Here is a 27959-nt window from a genome sequence, read left to right as displayed (position 1 = left end):
CATACAACGATCGTTACACTTACACGGTTCGAGTCGAATAATTACCTAAGCTCTCGACATCTCGTGCAATCATTGCCCGCGCTCGTAGTGCATCTCGAATCATAGCTATCCGAGCTGTAACTTATAACCGCGCATTCGCGAACCAAATATAATCGCGAGTCCTGCGTCAAGTGTACTCATTGACATTACAGTGAATAAACATTTATCGTTGAATAAATCTGAGTTTTCCTTCCGACCCTATCACGACATATCACCTCAGTATTTTTCTACAAGTCTGTGCATGCATTCTCCTTTTTTCCCAGAGCTGCCTTTATGCTCTAAAGAAACTTGGTTACATTAAGTTGAATCTCGAGACAGTTCAGTAAAAGTTCGCGTGAACGGCGCATTGCAACAATATCAGTGTCAAGGCCTGTAGGTAACAGTTTTTTCCAATGCGCCCAAAGAATTCATTTGCGTTTTTTCACCACTGCGTTGTTTTTTCGCTCTCTTTTTATCGTGTTATGCACCTTTTCGCAGTTATCGAATGTTTCCTGTATTTATTTTCAGGTTGACGCTAGACGGCCAATTGTGTTAGTACGAACTAATTTTTTGCGAATATAATATACTCAATGTAACATGTATGCATACTCAGGAAATAGAATTCATTTAGAGACCAGCTAAGGATGGGGACAAAGATGAGGATTGTGCGAATTTTTATGGCGACGTCAACTCATTGAATGATATAATGGACATAAGCTCATTTGGCGCCAAAGAGAAATGTAAAATACTCTGAAGATGTTTTGCTTTGCATAGTCATATGGTATGCGTCATTGGATTCCGTAATTTCAAACTTGGATTTGTGGATTCCACACATTGAAAACTACAAAATTGCAGATAAAAAAGACAATGATTTTTAGTTCCCTACAGTAAAGTTCAACCCCATTTTTTAATATAATTGCCAGTTCTAATGTATAACTGACAGAGCAAGATCGCTACTTTGGAGTATGTTGCTATAAACAATATATTAAACTTTAATATTATATCCAAAATAAAATGTTTAACTCAGTAATGAAAAATATATAAAATAGCACGATATTGATCGAAGGGCTGCTCTGAAAAGATATAGGTTTGCTTTATCTCTAAGAGTCCAGGATTGCACGTTATTATTTTGTGATAGACACTCTTGAGTTTGCAATCCTTCAATCATCCGCCTATAATAAGTGTACAATAACGATTATTCTATTTCCTAAAATAATATCAATTACTCATTCATTTTTTATTTTTATAATACACTACGCATGCTATTTGTATAATTAATTTGTTATTACTTCACGCAACCGCTTGCGCCCACCTTGCAGCGGTCGGCGAGAACTCTAACCCACACTTAAACTTAATAAATGATGATATTCTCTTTTTATTGAGCTAGTATATAAGTTATAGTAGATAAGTTATAGCAGGCATATGTTGCACATCGTATATGTAGTTATCGTTATCGTATATGTTGTGCCATTATTTTAAGCCTTTGCTCGCCTTACTCTCGTTTATAAACAAAAGGTAACCTACAACTAATACTGACGTTCCCATTGCCAAATAGGCATAACTGTAGTCAAATATACTTTGTAGCGATACCGGCATTTTTTACGAATATCTCAATAAGGCCGATCCCCGGTTATATAGTCAGACCGGAAAATATTCGGACACTAGAACAACTTTGATTTCTCTGCCCTGTACTTGAAATAAATACGGAAAAAACAACAAAAACATTTTGCAGTATACTGAACTATATTGCATAGGTCTCGAAGTAAAAAACTTTTAATTTAAAAGAAAGCGTTTTTTAAATATAAGAAGTGTTGAAAAATGTGAATTTTGGTGTTATAAAAATATCTGAACATTTTATAAATTAATGTTAGAAAAACTAATATGGCAATACTATTTTTCATAAAAGTCCAATATTTTGTCCGATACCCCTTTTGTTCAATAATGTGTTAGTAGACGATTTTCCAGATGTTGAAGATTATTTTTTATTAATAATCGATACTGTAATTTATTTCTCTATTAAATGAACTTTCTTCAGTGTTTATTGTTATACTTTTGTATGATTGTATTTTTTACTAATTGTGCGACGTAGTTTATTCTATAGGGACGGTCGTGCTTCTGTGAAACACTCGTTATCTTAGTTTGATATCTTAAATCTGTAATGCATTGGAGCATTCTCGTAAATTTTGAATTCACTTTCCGTCGATCTCCAGAAGAATGGAACGTTTCTTCAAGTTCGCTGTTCATTTTATTTCAGGAATCGTAATTAATGGATTGTGCTTTATTTCGCGAACGATACGAATATCTTGCCGCAGTGTCATTTTGCGTTTTCTACCCGTTCTTGGCACATCTTCAGCGAAACATCTCTCTTTGACTGAATCACATGGCTTTCTTTTTTTTTTAAGCTAGAAAAATTTACCGAATGTCCAGCTGGACAAATTGTAAATTACAAATTACTTTCGGCTTTGGACGAACTTTCGGTTTTACATCCCTTATACCTATTTCGCTTCTTATATATCTACCTCCCCTCTTATCCATTCTATTATATTGCACTCCCTTAATTATTCTATCTCTAAAAACTAAAAAACTAGAAAAAACTAAAAACTAATGACTAAAAAACTATTGCAACTTTGCGCCTTTGCCTCCTTGCTGTGCTCCCTTCTTGTCGTTCCGCCCCTTCTTGTATTACCCTTCTCCTCTCTATTATTGCTTTTAGTTCTGTTAGTCCTTCTCTAGTCTCATTTAGTGTTTTTTCTATGTCCTTTGGTGCTCCCGTTATGTCACATTCTTCTGTTACATGTTTCAGGTCTTCTTTTTTCCTTTTACATAGTTTGCATCTTTTTTCTCCCTCTTCTTTCCGATATTCTTTTGCTTTGGTCTCGTTTCCGCATCTGAATTTGTCAGTATTTTTCTGTCCTTTCACTTCATCCTCCCTTCTAAGTACTTTGGTAATTTTTCTTTGGCTATGTTTCTGTAGTGTATATTATACTTGGATTTCCTTATCCTTTCCCCCCTCTCTTCTACTTATCTCTTTTTTCTTTCCTCTATAACTTGGTCTGCTGTCATCCTTCCTTGCTCTTCTCTTGCTTCCATCTGTGTCCCTCCATTTCTCACCTCTTCTAGTCCCTTTTTTTCTCTTTCCTACTCTTTTCTATTCTTGGTCATTTCCCCAGTTTCTCTCTTTTTCCTTTACGCACTCCCTTCCTAGTTCCTTTTTTGATTCTAAGGCTTTCTCTTCATACCTTGCTGCCCTTTTTAATGCTTTTTCTTTGATTTCTCTTAGCTTGCATTCTTCTATCAATATATAATTTGGTGTTGTCATATCTAAACCTAAGATCAATTTCACATATCTTCTTTGTATTCTATCCAGTCTTTCTTCCATATTCCAGCCCCATACCAAACCGAAAGCCCTCAAACTACAAATTAAATAATAAAAAAAGCATTTTTCTGACTCCCATTTTCGAGAGCTTATATTTTCCAGGCATTGCAGACAAGGAATATCCTTTTTTTCTTCGCTGAGAGATCCTCAATCTCTATAGTTCTCTTAGTTCTCTACTGCTTACCATAACCAATAAAATATTACCGTTATTATTCCAAGGTAGATTATAAATACCGATGAAAGTAGCGCAAGTGTTCTAATATATTTAAAAACAGTTTCACAATAAATATTGCAATAGTTCTTTACAAAAAACCAAGAATTATGCAATCGTTGACTTATCTTCCGATGATGGAACTCGTTCTTTCTACATTTTTGACTTGTATGAGTATGAGAATTTTTTGCCAAAACAAATGATATATATAGTATCGTTCAATTACTGATTACATTGATATAAACTATCTTATACTTTTATTTGCGATATTTTATACATAAAAATATTTCTTGCATCGTATCGTACAATTTTAAATTACTCTCAGTGTTATAAATAATTCTGTATGATAGTTATGTAATTATTTCATTCTGATCGGTTGTAATTAATTGTAGATGATTCTCATATATAAAAGCACTGACACAACAGATGATGTATAGAGGTTGTGTTGCTTCAAACAAGAGACATCCTACTTTTTTACATTGGTTACTTGTATTTTCCATTTTTTCCAGTAATATTATTATTCGTTATAGTGCAACCTGACACTACATTTGATACAGACTACATCATGACGCATGTTAAGGACTTCAAGGGGAAATGTTACATATATTTTATAAATTATATATATTATGCTAAACGCACTGGGAAGATCGCTGTCATATGTTGTAGAATATTATATGATTAATATTATATGAAATTTATGGAGGGAAACATAATAGAATCTTGTTATATCTCTTATTAATTGCTATTGACGTGTTTTGATAGCAGAGTAATAAAGTACAAGTCTACTCAATATTTTATTGTTTTATTCCTTAATGAATTTTGGAAATAAGTCTTCCTTCATTTGTTAGTAGAAATGGAAAGATAACAGTATAATTGCTTAGAAGTTCTACGAAATATAACACAAGCAAGAGCAGAGAGCAATCGCTTTCCCAAAAATTTATTTGCTAAAATAGTAGATCCTGCGATAAACCGTTCAACGTATTTTGCAACGATATAAACATTTCCAACACTGCAACGTTAGATATCGTTAGAACGTCTCAACGTAAAGAACAATGTATAGAATTCATAAAGATACGTGCACAGTATACAATGCAGAAAACATTAAAGACAAATTGTACTTAGCGATGAAAAAGCAATCCGTCTAGATATTTTTTTTTATTATTTATTTATTTACATTTTACAATTTGTCCAGTAGGACATTTGGTAAAATATTATAGCTTAGTGATATAGCAATATAGCATGTGGATGGCTACCCCCAGTGGCATACCATCTTCGAATTTGATTGATTTATTTCTTTAGTGTGGTGAGTGTTTGTATGTTGGGTTACGTCCTTTGTGAGATCTGTTGGGTGTTTTCTTTTTAATCTTCTTTCTATGTTTGATGTGCCGACCGTTTCCGCTGCCAGCCGGTTCGGGTGCGTTGTTATTCTTTCTCTATACCTTCTTGCACTTCTGTTAATCTTCTCCTTGACCGTTGGTATTCCCAGGTCTTCCCGAATGTCCCCGTTTCTAACGTACCATGGCGCGTTTGCTATTGTTCTGAGTATTTTAGATTGCATTGCCTCTATTTTGGTTATATGGCTCATTGCTGCTGTTCCCCATAGTGCTATTCCGTATGTCCAGATTGGTTTTATGACCATTTTATATTTTTTTAGTTTGTTTTCTATTCTTAGTTTGGATTTTCGACTTGTTAGCCAGTACATTTGCCTCCTTGCCATCTGTATTTTGTCTATTGTTGCTTTAATATGCTGTTTCCATGTGAGTCGTGTATCTATATGGAGTCCTAGGTATTTGACTTGCCTTGTTTGTATTATGTGTGTGCCGTTTAGTACAATGTTTGGTGGTTTCTGTTTTCGCAGTGTGAATGTAATGTGTTTGCATTTATCAAGATTTGCTTTAATTTGTTTTGCTTGAAGCCACTTTTCTATTTTTGTGATATGTTCTTGTAGTAATGTAACTGCTGTTGCAGGGTTGGTGTGCCTGACTAGTACAGCTGTGTCATTCGTGAATGTCAGTGTTTTGCTATTGTTAGTTGTTGATATGTTGGCCGTGTACAGTGTGTATAAAATTGGTCCTAGGACGCTTCCTTGCGGAACTCCTGCCTTGATTTCTTTAACTTCAGAGTACGTGTCTTTGATTTTTACTATGAAGCTTCTGCTGCTTAAGTATGATTTGATTAATTGGTATATCTGCCCCGAGAACTGTTTCCTGATTGATTGAAGTAGACTTTCGTGGTTTATTTTATCGAATGCCTTTTCGATGTCCATAAAGAGTGCCGTGCAGTATTGTTTTGTTTCCAGCGCCTGTAAGATTTCATTGACGAATCTGTGCGTTTGCTCTATTGTGGAGTGTTTGTTTCTGAATCCGAATTGATGATTCGGAATTAGTTGATTCTTCTCTATTATAGGTTTTATTCGGTCGTAAATTACTTTCTCTAGTATCTTAGAGAACACCGGAAGTAATGAGATTGGTCGGTAGGATTTGATTTCGTGTGGGTCCTTGCCTGGTTTGGGTATCATTATAATTTGTGCCCGTTTCCAAGTTTTTGGAAAGTATTATATTCTTAGTATTGCGTTAACTATTATTGTGATTTGTCTTATCGCTTTTGGCGGAAGGTTTTTCAAGATTTTGCCGTTAATTAGGTCGATTCCTGGTGCTTTATTGTTTTTTGTTTTCTCCATTATGTTTCTGATTTCTTATGCTGTTGCTTTGGGTATGGTGTAGTGATTGTCAGTTGGTGTACTAGTAGTTAGCGCATCCTCGTCCGTATGACTATTGTGGTTGCTGTTGTTGATGTTGTGTGGGGTGAATGTGTTGCATAGGTGGTTGGAAAATTCTTCAGCTTGCTCTTCGTTGCTTCTTGCCCATGCGTTGTCTGCTCTTCTGATTGCTGGTACCATTTTTGTTGTCTTCTTTATTTTTTTAGTGGCTTTCCATAGGGAGTAGTTGTAGTTCTCGTGAGCAGATGGTGACTCGATGAACTTTGTGAACTCGTTGTTGTTGTGCTCTTTTATTTTGTTTTTTTTATTTATTTTTTGAGTTTGTTTAGGTGTTTTTTGTTTTCTTTTGTTCTGTGTTTTTGCCATTTTGCTTTCGCCTTTCTTTTTTCTCTAATTTTTTCGAGGATGTCTAGTGGAACTGTTTTTGTTTGTCTGTTGGTTGTTTCAGGTATAGTGGTTGCCCTTGCTGCTTCTTGGATAGTTTCTGTGAGTGCTGTTAATGCTTGATCGATGTGTTCAGGTGTTTTCAGTGGGATGTTGCAGCTGATTTTGCTCTCTATTATTTCTTTGAATATTTGCCATTTGGTGGTTTTATTGCATAGCTTCTCTGTGCTGCTGTAAAGTATTGGTTTGTTTCTGTATGTAATTATTATTAGCGTATGGTCGGAGTTAAGCTCGAGGCTGGGTGCTATGTTTAGTTTATTTGCGTTTAGTCCCTTTGTAACTGCAAAGTCTAGCAGGTCCGGTGACTCGAACTAGGAATGGTCTTAACCGCCCTCGATAGAGGGTTGCTGGTGGGAGGCGTCGTACGTGAGAAAAACTAACTTTCCTAGCATTCCCGACGGAAAATCCCGTTGTTCTTCCATCTCCGACATATTTATACGATGAGGAATTTGAATAGTTTGAAGAACTCGTACTCAGAGTTATCAGGCCATAAAAATGAATGGTGCAGTACAAAACGATCATTAGTAAAAGAAAATGAAAAAAACATAAAAGTGAACAGATTAAAAACGATAAACTTGCGTTCTGAAGTTTGAGATGGAAACGGGAAGATGATGCGTGTGATATTATATGTGAAATCAGATGACTACGTGAACATAACACGCGAGGAAAATGGATCCAGTTATTGCTGTCAGATATACAATTCAGTGCACATCAATTTTCTAATCATGAAGAGGACATTTTCATTATTTCACAAACGAATACATTTGTATACTTGGAATCTAGAATTGTGTTTTATCTGTAAAATATATGTCTAGAATTTTAACATATTTTTCTTGATACAAGGATTGTGCAATGTAATATAGTAACAACAATATGAAATAATATCAAGTTTCAATTTGGATAAATGAACAAATGAAACATTTGCTTGTCTAATACTTACAAATAAAGCTATACGCAGTAAAATTGCAATCAATGGAAAAAGGTTGTAAGATGCAAAAGCTTCTGGAAGAAAGTTGATGGACATCTCAAAAACATTCGAATATTGGATATCTTAAACACGTCCGCACATTTATCGAGAAGTAGGTTGTTCATGACACATTTTCTATAGGCGTATTTGCATTTTGTTGCATAGAAAAATGCAATTCGCATAATTTGATCTCCAGTTGCTGAACACGAGCACAAAATTTCACCGCTATGGTTACAAACAACACATTCCGTAATTTCTCCATACAATAATCTTCCTACCGTTGAAAGCTAACTATAATAATATTATAGGTGACAATACAATCAATACGATACAATGCAGCGGATGCAGTGAATGCTTTGTGAATAGCTACGTTTCTCACCAAAACACAGGTGTCGAGTTCATTCAAACTTTATAGCAAATGTCAGTATTATTTCAGAAATGATATAAATAATAAAAATAAAAAGTAAATAGTTTGTGGCGGAGGTTGTCGCTGCCAGATGAAAAGAGAGTTTTGCGTTTCGTCCTGGGACTACCGGTGGACTCAGTAAGGCTATGCCCGGTAGTCCCTGCCTTAGACATAGAGGGTGTCACGTCGATTCGGGATAATTTCACGTTCCGCAAGCAAGGTGAGAGATTCGTACTTCAATTTTGATTGTTATTAGAAAATTTATTAAACACTGACAGAGTAACGATACAGAATGGTCAAACAGCACAGAAAGAATGTCCAGTACTGACTTGAGAGGTACCTTTTTATATCAAGGACTTGGTTCCTGTGGAGGGATTATCGCTGGATGCCGGTCACATAGGGTTTCTATTACTGTTTAGTCGCTATTTTGCTGGCCAAGGTATGTGAGATATAATCATCCTTTCGCTGCGTTCTCACGACCACCGTGACAAGGGAGTCTCGCTAGGTGCGGTATTTATATCATTCGCCCGTATATTCGACCGCTAGCGAGATTCACAGACTCGTTGTCGTCGTAGCCCTCTGGTGTTGGCGGTTGGTACCCGCGGATCGCCCGGGAAATGTTGCGCCGTGTTGATGCCTCGACCTGTTGGCATCCTATTGATACCGATCCACCACAAGTTTTCAAAGGTTGATAATTGAATAATAGAAGTATCTAATGCTTCTTTCTTCTTGGGCTTCTGGCGACAATTTTATTCATAAATCCTTCGAGATTTGCAAATATGAAATTATTGCATTCAAGACTGTCAGTAGACAACATGCAAAGAAAATCTTGAAGACGCACAATCAAAAAAAAAAAAAAAATTGACACAGTCAACACAAATAAAAAGATTATTTAAGTGAAAACGTTTTCACTCAAGGATGAAATCCTTATATAAAAACTACAACTCTGCTTATAAGTGCAATTTCAGCTTGGATTTAAGGAGCTTGTAAAATATTCTTTCTAGCATCCGAGTCTATTGAAACAATCGCCTCATAAAAGCTTCCTTATAATATATGGACCATATTATTCTGAATATTGAGAAGCTTTTTGTCAAGTGTTCTACCAATTTCTTAAACTCAACTCAGTTTGTGAAACTACTTAAGCAAATGTTGCATTGCATTACGCTAGTAAATTTAGATGCCCAAAATTTTATCTATATGAACGTTTGCTGAACTCGATGTATTTATTACCGTTATGAAACATTTGCACGCTTTAATAGGAATACTCTTGAGATGACGATGCGTAAAGAAAAATGTATCAGAATTTCTTCAATCTCTTTAATGACCGAATGGCGAATACGTATTGAAGTCGTGTACAAGTATCCGCAAAAGTGACGACACGTTCAGACAAGATTGCTCGTTAGGAATCAGTGCAAAAAATGAGTCTCTAAGTAGATAGCAAAAGAAGAGGGAACAGATAGAACACAAATATCACAGTCATCCGTGTTGCGTGACGATTAACTATACCGTCCTTGAAGAATATTGTAACAGATTCCGGTGTATTTGACAATATTATATTTCGTTGTATACTATTTCATCGATCACTTATTTCCATCAGAACAGACAGAAGAACAGATACTTATCGTGATCTTAACTTCAGAAAGGAGGAACTTCCTGTGATATAAATTCGGAGCAGGAACATATATGAACCTGTGTCATGACTTCTCCATTGTTAAATTAAACGTTGTTTAATCTAAACGAAATTTATATTCGAAAACGTGGCAAGTAAGAGATGAAACAAAACGCAATTTTCAGAAAAAAATTTAATTAATTTAAGCAGTGAATAGAATTAGTAATGATATAGTGCTATAAACAGTCATAGATATATCAGTTTAATATATGGAAGATAAGAAAAGCATGTTAGTCGCATTGAACGGAGAGATCCTTTCAACGTGATAATGTTCGATACACTTAAATTTACTGAAACTATTATCTTTTTGAAAATATTCAAACCTTGATTTGTTTCGCAAATTTAACAGATCTGAGTATTACGGAAAGTGTTCGGATAGATTTAGTCAGGAGTGTTTTCACAAAAGGAAGTCAATCATTTCAAGCAGTAAGATTAAATTCAATTATGAAGTTCTAGGAAAATAATATAATTTAGCAGAAAGATATTCGAAAACTAAGTATATAATTGAAATATAATAAATATCTTACAAGGGAACTAAAACATGAAATATTATAAATAGCGAATAATATATTCGTTCTACAACACATATTGAATAATGTTTCATATAATTTTGCTACCTCCGGCTTACATTCTATTTATATTTTCCTCTATAATTTTCACAACGTAGTTATGAATTAAATATATTCTCATAATATATGTTCTACTAGCGATTTTCTATATGTTCAATGAGGTGTGCAATATAGAAGGTGTATAGAAAATATATATGTTTTATTTATCTACAGCTACAAACTAGGATATCGAGCATGTTATCTCTTTCCTACGGATTGCAAATTGATAAATTGCAATTAATGAATTGATAAATTGATAAATTGTAAAAGCATCACGACTAATTTCACCAGTCTAGCACTTGTTCAAAATTTGTCAACCTTCGAACGAGCAAACGTAGACGAACTGGTACGGTAGCGAACACGCGATAATGGAATGCCCGAGCGAGATACACCCGAGCTTTATATTTAGTTTTATTGTGGATCCAATCTTCATCGGTCCTATTTATATAGATCTCGATTGTTCTGGATTACCTGGAACGTAGTGTAACGTCCATACAGGTTACTGTGTCTGTTATTGATAACGTCGTTCCCCAAAGGCTGGTCATGTGTTCAAGAGTACTATGTGCGAACGTGTTCTTGAGCAAACTTCTTCGGCAAACTTTTATGGCCGTTGCTCGCGAATACTGGTAGTTCACGTTTTCAGACCCCACGAATTTTATCCTACGTACCTAGATAATCTGACTAAACTCGTGTCATAATGATATAATAAGAAATGTGAGAAAACTCAGTAATTCAGTATCAGATGAATGATGTTAAAAGGTGATCATTCGGGTTTTTTATTTATTACGGAACGTCATGAAGGAATGGGAAAGAAGAGATGCATGTATGAAAATTATAACTAAACGGAAGTATTCTTCTTCAGAAGAATCAATTTTTATTACTTTAGAAATAAACGTCTTATTTTTTAATATATACACACAATGTCTTTTATATACATACCGGAGAAGAGTCAGGAACAGGGTTGTGGGCGTTTGATAGACCTCCCTTGGAGTTAGCCATCGTTGTGTTATAACGGAGATACGGCCTGATACTACGAGTATGAACACTACCGATTCGACAATCAACAGCGGTGGTTAGGCACTCGCGACACTAGTGATAGTGGTCTTAGGTTCGATAACGAATCTACGGTCAACGGGATGATAGATATACTTGCTCTAACTCAAACGTGTACTACTCCCTCATCGTAAGGCGCTACTCCCTTCGTCGATGAGATCTCAAGAAAGAATGAATTTTCGTCCCAATGATGCCACAGAGGAAAACTATGATGGGGTGTGTCCAAAGACACGCGATCATCGGATACGTCGAGTATAGCCCTCGTTCCGAAAGTAAGCGAAATTGACGTCGCTGTCAACTGGTCAATTTGGGACAAAGACTGCCTGTCCGTCTGAAAATCTTAATTACCAAAAAAGCCCAGGTTTTATAGCGGGTCCTCAGGCTAACTGAACTTGTGCTGTGCAAGTGCCTCAACATCTGCTATTCATTGTCCGAAGGAACCGTTGGAATGTTTTACTGTCACGTACCTCTATTGGTATTTCTTTTAATGAGGGTCATACTATAACTCCGCACCTTTGTTAGGCGAAGCGCCCGTCCCGTTGACCGCGGCTACGTTCGGCGACTGATGGTCGCCTTGAGCCCAAGTTTATTATCACAAATCGCAAACAAGTACAATTGGGCAGAATGACGGCAAATTGTTTAATTACGACTGTAAACTTTAATTACAACTTTACGGATTTTCTCGAAGTTCCAGAAGGAAGGCTCCGGTGTCCTTTGATCTCCGACATACATATATCCAATTTATTTGATTTAATTTATCACTTGGGAAATAATAATGTAAAAAGAATTCGGCTTCGTCAAAAGTGTACTCCGTCTGCACCATTCCATTTTTCCTATCTATTGCACAATAAATTTGACAAATTAAAGTTGAAATATCTCTTAAACCCCTTTTATATAGGGATTTTTATCCATTAGATAACACATAAAAATTATTATATTAATATATTATATGTTATATATTAATATATAATTTGTAATAATTAGTATATATCTTAATGTATACATATTTTTAGTTTTGTTATTGTTACTGAAGTTACAGTTATTGAAGTGTGCTGTTCATTAAATGTGTTCAGGGAAAGTTTGGTCACCGAGATCACGCTGTTGAACAATTTGCGAATAATCATTGGATATATGGAAGGAATTACGGTTTATGACCTGCATGGCCAAATTTTTATGTCCTCTCTTTGGAACCAACTCTATTCTATTCGCGAACAAAGATTCACGATGGAAGTATCCGTCAGAGAGGTTGTCCTTTGCAATTATACATTGTGAACAGTCCTTGAAGCTGTTTGCGAAGTAACAGCAAGCAAAAGAGTTCTATTTGAAAACCAATTGGGGGGCAATTTACGAACTTCAGTGTTCGGCCAGCGGGCACTGATCTTTAGACGAGCGCTTTACTCCAATGGTATTTCGTAAGATCGAGAGTGGATAGCGATCGTGTGGCGTGTAGAAATTTACAGGTTACTATCTTTAAAGAGATTTATCAAAGAACAGAAATATCAAATAACAATATTGTACAAGAAATGTAGTAATATTAATAGAATAGCTGAAATGACAATCAGTTTAATCATAATAATATACTGTAATGATGGAAGCTAGAACACAAAAGTTTATAATATTATGAAAGGCTTTCAAATATGTAGAATAATTGAAATCCTTAGAATCTGTTCTATCAATCAATCCGTAGATAAACCTTAAATGGCAGACCCAGCAAAACTTCAAACTGAACTCTGCTTCTCTCTAGCTCATTAAATTTTGGGTGATTCTTGAATCAACGTCTGTGTTTAACCTGAAGTAAGTCTTTAAGCCGCAGTGTTGCTAATTTGTTGCTAATTTATATATACAGTTACGTGCAAAAGTTTCTGACGTCGCAGGGTCTTTGCCAGGCTTGGGTATTAGTACCGCCCTAGCCTCTTTCCATACCGCCGGTATTTTTCCATAGGTATTTATTCCATTGAGCACTGTCAGAAGCACGCTAGGTCTTTGCTCCGCCAATAACCTGACTACAGTGCCAGGAATCCCATCCACTCCAGCCGCCTTCCTGGGATCGCATTTCCCAACGGCCACCCTCATGTCTACTTCCTCGATGCTTAACCCTCCTTCTTCGCCAGGTAGGATCGATGTCTCTTCCGGTGTAGGCGGTCGCAGTTCCCGCCTGGTAACAAAGAGGTCATCCAGGATTCCCTCCACTCTATCTCTTCCAAGGGGCTCCATTGGCGCCAACCGCATCATGTTCTTCCTCACTACACGATACGGCCTGCCCCATGGATCCTGATCTAAGGTGGCGCAGAAACCCTTTCAACTCTCCCCCTTGCTACGCCCGATCGCCCTTTTCAGTCGCCTCCTAGCATCATTGAATTCGGCCACCGGGAACTCGACGCCATCTTTGCGGGCCGCCACCGCACGCAGAGCTCTTCTTCTAGCTCTTAGAGTTTCGCTCATTAACGTAGCGAGCTCATCACTCCACCAATAGTTGGCGCTTCTCTTCGCACTCGCCGGGTATCTCCTCTTTAAGTTCACGGCACATGTATGCTCCAGACTCTTCTGCAGCCGTTCGCCGCATGCCGTCTCGTCAAATTTAAAACCATTTTCGTCATAGACTCCGTCAAATTTGTTTAAAAAAACCCTCTACATCCATCTCTTTCCTCAAGTATTTAAAGGCGCCACCCTCCACCCGCTTAATATTATCCCTAAACTTATGCTCAATATAAAAATGGTCAGAGGCTACCAATTTAGGATCCTACTCCTCCTCCAACTCAGCCTCATTCGTCTATTAACACTAAGTATATCCGGGAGACTAGTCTCTCCATTTCTCAGGAAGGAGTAGTTTCCCGTCGTCCTAATAGATATAAGCTCGTTCCTCGTTGTAACGTCCGGCAGGCATGTTCCCCAACGTTCCGTCTTAGAGCCCCCCACACCGAGGATTTAGCATTGAAATCACCGGCAACCATAATCGCCGGTGCTCTTTTCCTCCCCTCCTTTATGACCCCTTCCAGTTCCTTCAAATAATCGTTGAACTGGTCCTTACTCTTATTAGGGAAACAATACCCACTGACGCAAAACACGTCGCAAACCCTGAACCCTACAATCCCTACATTTCTTATCAGGGTCTCGCTCGCCGCATGTTTTCCATTAAACAGGATGACCCATATCGATGCATCCCCACCATCGTCATTAAACCAAAAAGGCAGCTGCCTATAGGGCTCGGAGATGACCACTATGCCCACCCTGCTTTCGCATACGCACTGCATCATCAGGTCTTGTGCAAGCCTGCATCTGTTTAGATTTATTTGTAGGACCCTAATTGGGCCCCCGTCTATTCCTAACACCTAAGCGCACCATAGGGCACGCCAACGAACCCGTTACATGCCTTGCATTTATGCCACCATGTTTCAAACACATGGCGCATCTCGGCTCTATCGCAATCTTTCATTGTATGCTCAGCGTTACAGCACTTCTTACACAACTCCCTGCCATGACATGCAACAGTACACCTTGCCGCCACATGCCCCAACATGCGGCACCTATAACAACGCCGAACATTAGCTAACTGCCTTACAGAAGCTATCGTTAGCCCAGTTCTCAGCCTCCTCTCTCTCTCGTCACTAGGCACTCCACTCGCCGGGGGGACCACCACCGCCTCTTACGTGCCCCATGGTGCCGCTTTTATAGATATGACTTCTATATCAGCATTCTCCTCGATTCCCCACTGCTTTGTAGGGTTGCCCTGTTCACCAGAGCGGCCTTCGTACTATCACTCAAGGCGGATCTCAATTTGGCCGCCGCCTCGCTAACCACCACCGTCCTGTCGAATTCAATTAGGATGTGGCCCGCTCTCGTCCTACGGACCCCCGTGGCTCCCTCCAATAAACTCCTCACCGCCATTATCCTCTTATAAACATGAAGCCATTCGCAACCTTCCTCCACCTTAATTAGAATGGCTTCCTTCCTCCTCTTGTTTCTTGGTACGCCTCTCTCGTCGGTACCAACCTGCCGGTTGTTTCCCGGACGCACCATCGGGGTAGCTTGCTCTAAGGGAGCTCTCCTCTCCCTCTTCCTTTTTTCTACCCTCATCCACCCTTCGGAGTTCTCACTGAAGTCACCCCTTATCGCTCTATTCTCCCTCCCACACTCCTCGGCGTATGTGACCTCTCCTCTTCGGGTCCTCTTATACTCCTCAACTCTCGTAATTTCAGCCAGCGATACTATCTTTCTTTTTGGGTATCCGCCCTTAACTATCGTCACTTCTCTCTTCATCTCTGCCCTGTCTGCACTTTTTTCAACCTCGACAAGCTTTCTCCTTCTCCTTCTTCCTCTTTTCTTGTGATCCCCATACTGCTCCAAGGAAGACAGGATGCCTTTCATCAGGTTGCCATGTCAGCACATGCCCTGTCACGATCAATCCTTTGAAAACTGCGTTTATGAATTTCTGAAAAACAGCTGGTGAATTGCATAATCCGAACGGCACACTAATAAATTCATACTGTAGGAACTGTAAATGCTATATATTTCCTGCTACTTTCTCCGACAGGAACACGAAAGAATCCATTCTTGAGGTCCAACGTATTGAATACTTTCGATTCCTGTAACAAATCTAATTGATCCTCGATCAAGGATAGCGGGTATCTGTCTTTCACTGCTTTTCGATTTAGTCGCTTATAATCGGCGCAAATTCTAGTTGACCCATCTTTTTTTTTTACCAACGCGATCCGGCTTGCATAGTCGGAATGTGACTGGCGTATTATTCCGTCTTTCAGCAACATTTTTATCTGACCGTTGACTTCGACCTTATCTTGCGGGAATAACCTTCGCGGTTTTTCATAACCGGGAAGATCATCTTGTAATATTAGATTCATTTCAACCCCTACTTCGAGCGTTTTCTGCGGCTTATAATTTCAAATCAGATTCTCTATCGCCTGCTTATATTGTATATTCGTGATATGGGATAAATCTACCTCATGCCTCCCCCACTCCCTACTTTAGCCTGAAGGCTAATACCTGAAGGCACTTTACGGGACTCTTCCGGGTATCCTTACTTTACCAATTTTTATTGCCGGGTCTTTAATGAACCAGGTGTCTTTTTTCGCTATTACCTGGAATATTTGACTTTTCTCTGCTGATATTTTCATGCCCCGACCTTTCCAGGTATTTCTGAAGCTCGTCCATCTGGCTTTGTGCCTCCCTCTCATCTCTACCAAGCAAGACAACATCGTCTGCGAAGGCCAGCACGGAGACTTTGTTCCCTTCATTTACATTAATGCCACCGATATTCTTTTCGATTACTTCAAGCAGCGGCTCGAGACATAAGTTAAACAGCAGCGGTGATAAAGGATCACCCTGCTTGATTCCTCTGAGAATTTCTACCTCGACCTCTATATTATTATTCGTTTTGATCGTAGTTTTACATCCTTTGTACATTTCATTTATAATTTCAATTATAGGGGTCGGAACGCCTTTTCTCACCAAACACGGTTTTATAGCTGAATGGGGTATAGTATCGAAGGCCTTAGAAATGTCCACTATTGTGAACACTCCCCCTCGATTTCTTTTACTATAATTTATGGCTGCGTTCATTAAGTCAATATTGATTTTACATCTACTTTCGGATGTAAATCCTTTGTGCCTTATATTTTGATCTATACCTCGTCTTAGCCGCCCATTGAGGATTGGTGAGAAAATGTGGCCCAGAATTGGGCCGATCGTAATTGGTCACCAGTTCTCGACCATATTTCCATCTTTATTAGTCTTTGGTATTAAGGTTGTCCTATTTTCCTTCCGTGCGGTCGGAAAATAGGAATTATACCATAATATATTAAATAACTTTGCTAATATTATGGGCAAGCCTGGTATTTGCAGATTCTCCTTTAATAGCCTGTCTGGCTCTGCCGCTGTCTTATTTCTAATTCTTTTTATTTTCCCGTCAATTTCCCCAATGGTAACTGTCATAAAATAGTTGCCTAAAGGCAGCTCTGAAATTATACTTCCCAGAATTTTTCGTAGCTCCCGTAAACTCGTTAGCGTGTCACCGATTAGAAAATGACCGGGAGTGAAGACAGGCGGATCCTTCGGATCGGATGATATGGAAGTCAATGGGCGTGAATTGAGAATGACTTCAATTTCAATAACAAGGATGTTAAGATGCTCGAAAGTCAAGAGTTCCGTGCCGACAACGCGAACAAGATGGCGTTTGAAAGATTTCACCGCGGCTTCCCATATACCGCCAAAGTGTGGTGAGTTTGGAGGATTGAAACGCCATTGTATCTGTCGGTCGGCGAGAAAACTCTGTACCCTTTCCTTGTGGTCGTCGGACTGCAATAGGTTCCGAAGTTCTTGCAACTCCCGGTTAGCCCCGACGAAATTGGTGCCATTGTCTGTAAGAATTGTTGCGCAGTATCCCCGCCGCGAGATGAATCGGCGTAGAGCGGCCAGGAATGCGTCGGTGGTTAGATCGCTGACTAACTCTATGTGGACAGCCTTGGTTGCCAGACAGACGAATATGGCAACGTAAATCTTGACTTTACGGCGGTTGCGATCCCTCCTCTCCTTGATATAAAATGGGCCGCAGTAATCGATTCCAACGTTCGTGAACGGATGCGATTCGGTAATACGCGCCTCTGGCAAATCACCCATCAGGTGTTCTACTGGTGGAGGGTTGGCTCTGCAGCAGCGGACTCACCTTTTGATAGTGTGCCACACTTGGCTACGGCCGTCGACCGGCCAATAGCGTAGTCTCACCGCGTATAGTGTAGCTTGTGTCCCTGTGTGATGGTTATTCCGGTGTTCTTGATCTGTAATGAGCTCGGTTACAGTCGATTTCGACAAAATAATCTGGTGCTTCTGACTAAAGGGTATAGCTGAGTTGGTGAGTCGTCCTCCGACTCGTAGTATCCCATCTTCGACGAGGAAGGGATTTAGTGGCTGTAGTTTTCCTCTTTTCTCCAACGTCCCTGCTTCGATTCTTCTGGAGTGTCCGAATTTCAATCGAGAAGTGAATGGATTGTATTGTCCTTATTAATTGGTTGTGTGCCGTAGGTAATTCATCTGCGGTTAGATGGGCAACTCGGTTTTGTTTATGTCTCCGTCAAAGACACCAAGCGACGACTCTTATTAATTTTGTCCAGGAAGAATTTCTGTTGAGGAGTGTATTGTCGATGGTATTCGTGATTAGACAGATCGTCTTTTTTTGTTCCGGGATTTCTCCCAGCGATGTTGGGATCCAGATCAGCCAGTTTTCCTCTTGTTGCTTGAGCCATTCGGGTCCGTTTTTCCAGATGGTCGGGCGCAGAAATTCCTTGGGATTCTGACCTCGGGAGATTAGATCCGCTGGGTTGTCGTCGGTGGGCACATGACGCCAGTCGGCGATGTTGGTTTTTGTTTGTAGCTCGGCCACGCAGTTCGCCACAAAGGTTTTTAACGTGTGTGGCGAGGACTTGATCCACTGGAGCACTATAGTGGAATCAGTCCAATACATGATCCGAGAAACATTTATAGTAAGTGATTTACTTACCACGGACATTAGCGAGGTGAGAAGCAATGCTCCGCTTAATCCGAGTCTTGGGATAGTCAGAGATTTTAGCGGCGCGACTTTTGATCGCGCAGTAAATAATTGAGTTTGTATATGTCCATCAGAGTTGATACTACGCAGGTATACACATGCTCCGTATGCCTTCTCACTGGCGTCGCAAAAACCGTGTATGCAACTCTGCTGGAAGGGATTCATCCCAGTCGATTTTTAATGCCCAGACGCGTTGAAGTAAGATTTTTTCTGTGACAATCACTGACGCGAGCAATCCTAGTGGATCATAAATTCGGGCTATCACCGAACTAATTAATCGTTTTGTGACACGAGTGGTGGTCGCTGTGGGTTCCACTGAGTAAAGGATTGGTCCTGGGAATCCCAATAAATACCTAATGTTTTTAAAGTTTGTGACTCACCCAATTGTAGTCTTCGATTTGTGTCTTTTTCTGATAGTCCTCGCAGTATGCCCTTATCGTTGGATGCCCATTCCCGGATGTTTAAACCGGCCGATCTGAGAAGGTCCGTGAGTTCGTGTCTTACCGATAATACTTCTTCCTTCGTATCAGCCCCGGTAAGGGCGTCGTCGACATAAAAGTCACGCTGTAAAACCGATGATGCTCGCAGGAATCGATGTCCTTCGTCGTCTGCTAACTGTTTTAGGTATCGTAGGGCTAAGTATGGGGTAGCCGATAGTCCGAATGTCACAATGTTGAGTTGATATGTTTTGTCTTCCCCGTTGGAATTACGCTATAGAATCAGTTGATATTTCCGATCTTCTGGGCGTACCAGGATTTATCGATACATCTTCTCAATGTCACCCGTTAGGACATATTGATGTGATCGGAATCTCAATAGAATTTTAACCAGATCTTCTTGTAGCTTAAGTCCTGCATGCAGAGTATCGTTGAGGGAGACTCCGGTGGTGCTGATTGCCGATCCGTCGAGCACAACCCGACGTTTAGTGGTATCACTCGATTCCTTGATCATGCCGTGATGCGGCAAATAATAACAGTTGTTTGAGGGGCGGTTATTCGTAATCTTCGTCATGTGACCCAAGTCTAAATACTCTTGGATCACCGTACTATACGCGGCTTCGAATTGCTTGTCGCGTTGGAATCGGCGATAAAGAGAGGCGAGCCTACTCATTGCAACGGACCTTGACGTCCCAAGCGTGGGAAGCTTCTCATTGAATGGCAGGGCGACGATGTATCGCCCTTCCTTGTTGCCTTGGACATGGTTTCGGAAATGTTCCTCACATTGTAATTCCGATTCTGATAAATGTATGGTGGGTGGTCTATGGATAGAGCGGGTAGGCTCCCCCTAATAACCCAACCGAATCTTTTGCAAACTTTTGCAAACACAATTCAGTATTGGTGGGTTGGGGTATTTTAATCTGCCCGACACATAATGACGCTAAAGTAGGTCCCGAGCTTAATAATATTTCGATCGGGCTTGGTCTGTGGAACGCTGGGTCGGTTAGTCTTAAACTCTTGGGTATCTGTATTGCGGACCGATCGATTGGTTGGTTTGGGACTAGTGATATTGTCGGAATTATCAAGAACGTTACTGTACTTTCATATGTGCCATCTATAGAAATAATGGTTGCCGTTATCTGGTTTTTTGCGATCGTAGTTAAGTTGTCAAGGGCACCGATTGGGACCGTACATCTCCTTCGTTTCATACCGAGATTTCATACCAAATTCATACTAGATCCAGTGTCTAGCAAAGCTCTGGCTCGTATTGGTAATGCCCTTTTGTTTAAAACATTGATCTGTGCTGTGACCAGCAGCTCATTATGCAGTGTGACGTTTGGAGAGGTATTTATCAACTTGGTCCCCTTTTTTGTCTTCTGTTTGGTGAGTCACTTTTTCCCCGATTGGAGTTTGGACGAGGAGTTTTGGTCGGTGCATTTGGCCCGTGATGAGCGTGATTCATACGGAGCATGAACTTTCGAATCTTTTGGCGCCGAATGTGTAGACTTCCGTGACGATTCGGTTGTACGTCTCGAATTGTGGAACGAACGCGGCTTCGATGATCCAGGTGGAGATCGTCCATTAGAGGATCGCTTGTGCGATGAACGACCACCCTACGATCGATCTCCAGACGATCGATGGCTCGACGACCGACCGCTCGATGACCGACTGCATGATGAGGTTTTTTTGAGGTAGTTTTTCTAACCACCGATATGGAGATTGTCCAATTAGCAACAACGTCAATTTCCCTTACTTTCTGAACGAAGGCTATCCTCGATGAATCCGATGATCTCGTGTCCTTAAACACACCCCATCATAGTTTTTCTCTGTGGCATCATCGGGACGGAAAGTCTTTCCTTCTTGCGATCCCATCGACGAATAAAGTAACACCTTACGATCAGTGAATATTCCGACTTGGATTTTGTGAGCACGTTCATCTATCATGCCGTCGTCCATATCGGTGGTTAGAAAAAGATGCTAGCCGCCCCCTGGAGGGAAAGTTGCTAGTGGAAGACGCCGCTCGTTGAAAAATAGGTCTCCCCTATCTTCTCGTAGTTGGAACAAAGATTGTTTGTCTGCCTGAAGGACTTCAGTCAACTAAATTTTAAGATTTATAACGGGCCCTCAGGCTAGCTGAACATGTACTGCGGAGACGCATCGACATCTGGCAATCATCTTACTCGAAGAATAGGGTCTGCGTGTGGCGAGCCACGCGACAGAAACCGTTGGAATGTTTACTGTCGTGTGCCACCACAAATATTTCTTTTAACGAGAGCTATAGAATTACTCCATACCTTTGTTAGACAAAGCGTCCATTCCGTGACTGCGGCGACTGGCTGTCGCCTCGAGCCCAAGCTCATTATCGCAAATCTTGAATAAATACAATCGGACCAAATAACGACAATTGTTTAATTACGCCTATGATAGAATCTAGATTACGGTGTTAGGGGATTGTCCCGAAGTTCCAAAGGGGAAGCTTCGATGTCCTTTCATCTCCGACAAATATATTATCGTATAATGAACGTTATTACCATATAATTAATCTCGCACTTTCTTGTCCCAATTCTGATTATGCTATATTGAAATTTTTGAAGGTCAGCCATAATAAGCACACTGTATGCTCAACACAGTGTAATTTGTTTTTTGTTTGACGAACAGCTTTTCTGACAAAAGGTTTCCATGCTTTTATTATATTCATTACGTTCTAAGCACTGATGTAAGCGTGCTTTCTAATGCAGATTCGTTTTATATGATTTTAATGATTCATTTAAGACAAACTTTTTATTTTAAAGAAATAACAATTGTTAATGAAATGAGATATCAGCTTCCTTTTCTTCATTTCTTTTTTCTTTTTTTTAATAAATGAAATCTCGTTTAAACCGCTCATAATTATTTTTAAGAAATCTGTTTTCTGTATAGCCAAGGTTGACCTTTTTCAATGACATTTTAAGTTTACATAAATTTTTGGAAAATATGCATTTCTTCCCATATTCGTTCCTAGAAAAATACGCAGTCGTTCGTATTTCTTTTGGCATTAAATTTTTCAATATTGGTTGTAGATCTTTATTTTTATGAAAATCTGACATATTCTCGAAATACAATTAAAATAAATAAAATCTAGATAGGAAATAAAGCCATATTACGAAATAATTCATATAGTAAATCTTAAAGCATTTTTCACTTACCAACAGGAGTAAAATAGAATCTGTTATTTAGAGGAATAAACAAGAAAATAAATAAATATGCTGTGTTAACTGGAATAAAATGTAGAGTAAAATATATTATAATACTAATTCTAAAGTTACTCTCATTCTCCAAATATGAGAAACAAATTGCCTCATTGTAATAGACAGACTTGTTCGTGTAGACCATCTAGGAGGTGTAACTACTATATTAGTACTGGAGGTGAATATGAACACTGTAATGAACTGTCAAGTTTGTTTTGGCATTTCCTTCGCCAATTTTAGATACATTACAGATACCAAGAGACGCAGTTGAGGTTATTGCGAGGTGGCTCATGGGTGCGTCAGTCATTAGCGGCCAACACCGGGGTGCCTGACAACCCCCCAACGGTATCAGCCTTCCCCCGGTAAGCGGCTGTTTCGGGTACGACATCCTTTCCGCAGGAATTGAAAGCACCCAGAAGCCTCAGTGGTGTTCTGCGCCGGGGATTGTATCCTGAGCACGCCGCTTACAGTGAGAAATGATAAAGCGGGAGGTATTTGACGAGGAGAGCGGTTGATATGGAAGTACGCGCGCTAGATATGGGGTTAAGTTGGGGTTGGGTTGCCTGCGGACGGGTCCTAAAGGCACTGGTGTGGCATTGCACTCTTCACGCCCACCAGTGCCAAGTGCCAACTCTTCCTCCAAGTCGGTGGGGCCTGGTAAACACTGGCTTGCCAGTGGCTAACGGAGCAATGGCTATCCCAAGCACCCTTCTCCTCTCCCGCCCACTTATCACAATCCCTTCCTGGAGCAGCGACCGGAGGTCCCGAAGGAAGATGCCGACTGTACAAGGATAGCGACGTGGGCTACAAACTCACCCTTCCCGAGGAACAGAACAGGAAGACAACGTGGCGTAAAACCCACACGCGACGGGGATCCGATAGCTGGTCGTCGCGGGCTTAACATCCCGCCAGATCTACGTCAAGTTTCTGACTCGGGAACGGACATGACTGGGTCCCGGCCTCGCGGCCGGGATGTGGTGTCTTACCGAGGAGCCCGGAGGTCACGGCTCTCCCTTCTTTCTCCCACTTCTCCTCTCCTTTCCAATACCTTCCAATCCCTCAGGGGCTGCGGACTCGCTGGCGAGTTGCAGTACGGGCATGCGACCCCGAGGAACCCTAGCCCAAATACCGTATCCCATTGGTCATGTCTCAGTGGGCCGGGGGTCTTGCCTTCATCGACCGGACCACGAGGATGACAACCTCTATAAAAAATCCCTAACCCCAGGCAGCGGTGCGCGGCGACGGGGTACCTCGCAGTCGAGGGCATTGCGAAGTGGCTGATAGGTGTATCGGTCATTAGCGGCCAACCCCGGGATACCTGGCGACCCCCCGGCGGTATCAGCCTTCCCCCGGTAAGCGGCTCTGCCGGGGGTGACTCCCTGTCCGCAAGGAATTGGAGGCACCCGGAAGCCTCGGTGACTGGGTGCCGAAAGAACCAGATGATGAATCCAGAAATCAAGAACAAGGCAAGAAGTAAAAGGAACGAAGAGGAAAAGACGGAGGAAGTCGCGAGTGTAAGCGCCGAAGCAGAGTTGGGCACTCCCAAGGAGGGGTTCTTCCGCCTCCCATCAAGCACTGGAAGCCAACTCATCGAAGAAATGTCGGATGACGAGGATACCCCCCTCATCGTCCGAGTGCGACGCGCAAGGATGAGGAAGTCTGGCGGACACTCTGGGCCTCACCAGGAAATGGCCCAGGAACTCAGAACAGCCACGACGGCGGACTTAGGGGCGGAACAGATCCGGTTAGCTGACGAGGTGGTTATGGTTGCCGAAAAATCTGGCAATCTCAAAGACAGATATGTGAAGACCCTAAAGTACGCGGCAACGTTCTTCACTCTCAACGCAACAGAGTTGACAAGAAGAGTGGACGCCGCCCCGTGCGTCGCCATAGTGGAAGCACGAATAACGGCAATGGAGGCACGATTGACGACAATGGAAGCACGATTGACGACAATGGAAGCGGGGATCGCGGCGCTCGGAGAGAAGATACCCCCGCACTTTGTAACGGAGAAGAGCGGCAAGTCGCCCCTGGCTGCTATCGAGCGCAAGATGGAGCAGATGGGCATCGCGTTGACCCGACTAGCAGAGGGACGCCTACTAGACATCGACGGGAAAAAGGAAACGGAGGCCGTCCCCAAGCAGGCCACGGAAAGGGTGGACACTGAAGCTCCAAACGCTCCAGCGACCATGGATGGACAAGCGACTACCATGGAATGGCAGATCGTGGAAAGAAGAAGGAAAAGCAAGAAGGCGTCGATCGAAGAACAACCGGCGAGGACGACCACGGTGTCAGGGTCGAAGAATCCGAGAAAAGCCCCAGAACGAAGAACGGAGACCGTGGAAAAAAGGGATGACAAGCCGCCCCTCCCGCGCACACCGCGAACATCAGCGGTCACCATCACGACGAAGGAAGGATCGGCCCAATCCTACGTGGAGGTGTTGGCCTTTGCCAGAGGCAGCATCCCTCTGGCCGAGGTCGGCGTCAAGGCGCTGAAGATGCGGAAAGCCATGACCGGAGGCATCGTACTAGAGCTCGCCGAAGACCAGAAGGGGGAAAAGGCTGCCGCGCTCGCGGCACATCTGACGCGGATCTTGGATCCCAGCAAGGTCCGAGTAGCGGTACCTTTTCGAGCCGCGGAAGCAAGGGTGGTCGGAATAGACATCTCGGTCACCAAAGAAGAGATAAGGGACACCCTGGCAAAAGAGGGTGGCTGCAAGGCAGAGGACATCCAACTGGGCAAGGTCCGATCCGACCGAAACGGTCTTGGATCCGTGTGGATGCGAGGCCCGGCCGGGGCGGTGAGGATACTGGCCCAGGCTGGCAAGGTCCCGATAGGATGGTCAACAGCGAAGATCGAGACCATCGCGCGAAGACCTCTGCAATGTTACAAGTGCCTGGAGATCGGGCACGTGAAGAGGACGTGCACCTGCAAGGAGGACAGGGGGCACCTGTGCTACAGGTGCGGTGGCCCGGGACACCGAGCCATAGGATGCACCGCCGCAAACCCGAAATGCCTGCCCTGCGAGGCGCTCAGGGCACCGTCGGCGCATAGGATGGGAGGACCGGTTTGCGCTCCTCCGAGGAAGGAAACGAGAAGAAGAGCCACCCGCGGCTGCAAGTGGTGGAAAGGAAGGCTCGCCGCTGCAGGGTACCTGAGACCCTGAACTCGACAACAAGGAGGTCGGCGCGGAGGACGCCATGGAAGCGATGAACTTAGGAGACTAAGAACATGCGCATCCTCCAAACGAACCTGGGACCGTCGAGAAGAGCGTAAGACCTGCTCTTTCAAACTATCCGGGAGAACGCGGCCGCCCTAGCTGTGGTGGCCGAACCGTGCAATATGCTGGACGCTCCGGACTGGACCGGAGACACGGACGAGATGGTCGCCGTCATTTGGACATCACTGCCGGGGGCACTCGCCCACGGGGTCTCGCTGGAGCGCGGCAATGGATACGTCGCGGTGGAGTGGGCAGGAATGGTGGTGGTGGGCGTGTACGTGTCGTCCAACTGCGGATGGACAGCGTACGAGGAGTTCCCGGACGGGGTCAGCGTCTACGTCAGGCGGTACCTTTCTCCGGCAGATGCTCGTCCTGGGGGACATTAACACTCATTCCACGGAATGGGGAAACCCCCGGACCAACACGCGCGGTCGCGCGCTCTCGGATTGGACTGTTGGTGGAACCCCGACTTCGCGGAGCTGAGGGCGAGATGAGTCCAGGCTCGGAAACGGCATCTGAGGGTTCGCCGCAGGCGGCGACGCGATGAGGAAGAGATGTCTCCGCGCTACGGAACGTATCGCGAACTTAGGCGCTCGCTGCAGAGAGAAATCAGGGCCGCCAAGGGCCGTGCCTGATCGGACCTGGTAGGAACGGTCGAGTCCGACGTGTAAACTCCGCGGCAAGGGTCGCCCGCCTACGTTGACGATGGAACCGACGTTGCTGGCCAAGGTCATCGGGACGCTGTTCCCCCCGCAAGAGGACTCCGCGCTTGAACAGCCGCGGGAATCCACCTTGAGGGAAATCACCAAGGAGAAGCTGTGGGTGGCGACCAGGAAAATGACCTCCCGCAACGTGGCGCCGGGCCCGGACGGGATCCCGGGCCGGGTCTAGGGGGAAGCAATAGGGTCGTGGCTCCCAGACTTCGGCACCTTAAAACAGACGCCTGAGAGATGGAGTCTACCCACGGGCGTGGCGAACAATGAGGCTGGTCCTGCTCCGCAAGGAGAGCCGACCGGCAGCTTCGTCGTCGGCATACCGGCCGATATGCCTACTAGACGAGGTCGGCAAGCTCCTCGAGAGAGTTGTGACATCAGTCTCATCTCAACCATGAGATATCAACCCCGAGCTTTGGACTCCTTTGGACACATCACCACCTTATCATCATAGCCTACACAGAAGCTATGACACACCTTAGTCCACATCATAGATAAGACATCGACCCCCAACCTTCGGACACTTCTACACACCATAACCTACCCTAGCCCCTCAACATCCTAAAACCAAAACGTATATAAACCGAGACTTTACCCAGCTCGAGCAGTTCTTGTTCTTCTTCTAGTTGCTGTACTCCTATAACCTCTTTCCTCCGGTTCAGTGTTATTTTGGTAAGTGTTAATATTTATAATAAAGTTTTATAAAGGAAAATTAGTAGTTGGGTTACGACTCAGCCTTCTTACTACAATCCAAGTACCAACTTTACGTGACATTTTGGCGATCCTGCCAGGATAGTGAAAATTGCTTGTTCGGAAACCAAAAGACATTCATCAACTACGGAAGATAGAATTATTTGGGACTACGGTCATCCGCGACAAGGAAGTAACTATCAAGGAAACCGGATGAAACACTCATAAAGCATAAAGCTTCTACGGACGCTAAATCCCATGATTGTGAAACATCGCTTCGCGTGGAAAACAAGGACATCCATACCTACGGGAAGGACTAACTTGGACTACGGTCATCCTCGGCGACGATTTCTTAATCCACGAAACGAGAAGGCCTTTGGAACTGGAAGCATCTACGCAAGCTAACAAAGAAAGGTAAACGCTGGATTCATGTAAAAACATATAGAGGCAGACTATCTAGCTATGAACAAGACTCAGACAAAGAGTTAAAGACATTTAAAACGATGTCGAAAGGTAAAGCATGCACTGGTAGGGACGATCAAAGTATTGAAGTATCAAACCAACTACGCGAAGAATGCAAATGCAAAGACGCATGGACCTTTCAATCCAACAAACAAATGAAGAAAACAAGCAAGGGGTTAAGGA

General features: G+C 42.4%; 2 protein-coding genes across 2 annotated transcripts; both read right to left on the bottom strand.

The window, feature by feature from the left end:
- Window positions 1-17180: 17180 nt before the first annotated feature.
- Window positions 17181-18101, bottom strand: LOC117238813. The gene has a single exon (XM_033504026.1). The coding sequence runs from the start codon at window positions 18099-18101 to the stop codon at window positions 17181-17183; it is 921 nt and encodes a 306-aa protein (XP_033359917.1).
- A 451-nt stretch (window positions 18102-18552) lies between these two features.
- LOC117238812 lies at window positions 18553-19191 on the bottom strand. The gene has a single exon (XM_033504025.1). It carries the CDS (start codon window positions 19189-19191, stop codon window positions 18553-18555), a length of 639 nt encoding a protein of 212 aa, XP_033359916.1.
- Between the last annotated feature and the right edge of the window lie 8768 nt (window positions 19192-27959).

Source organism: Bombus vosnesenskii, unplaced genomic scaffold (assembly GCF_011952255.1).
Source record: "Bombus vosnesenskii isolate JDL3184/JDL3185 unplaced genomic scaffold, Bvos_JDL3184-5_v1.1 scf7180000013616, whole genome shotgun sequence".
NCBI classification, from domain to species: Eukaryota; Metazoa; Arthropoda; class Insecta; order Hymenoptera; family Apidae; genus Bombus; species Bombus vosnesenskii.
Note: the sequence above shows the minus strand (reverse complement) of the source record. Positions and strands in the feature narration are given on the sequence as shown.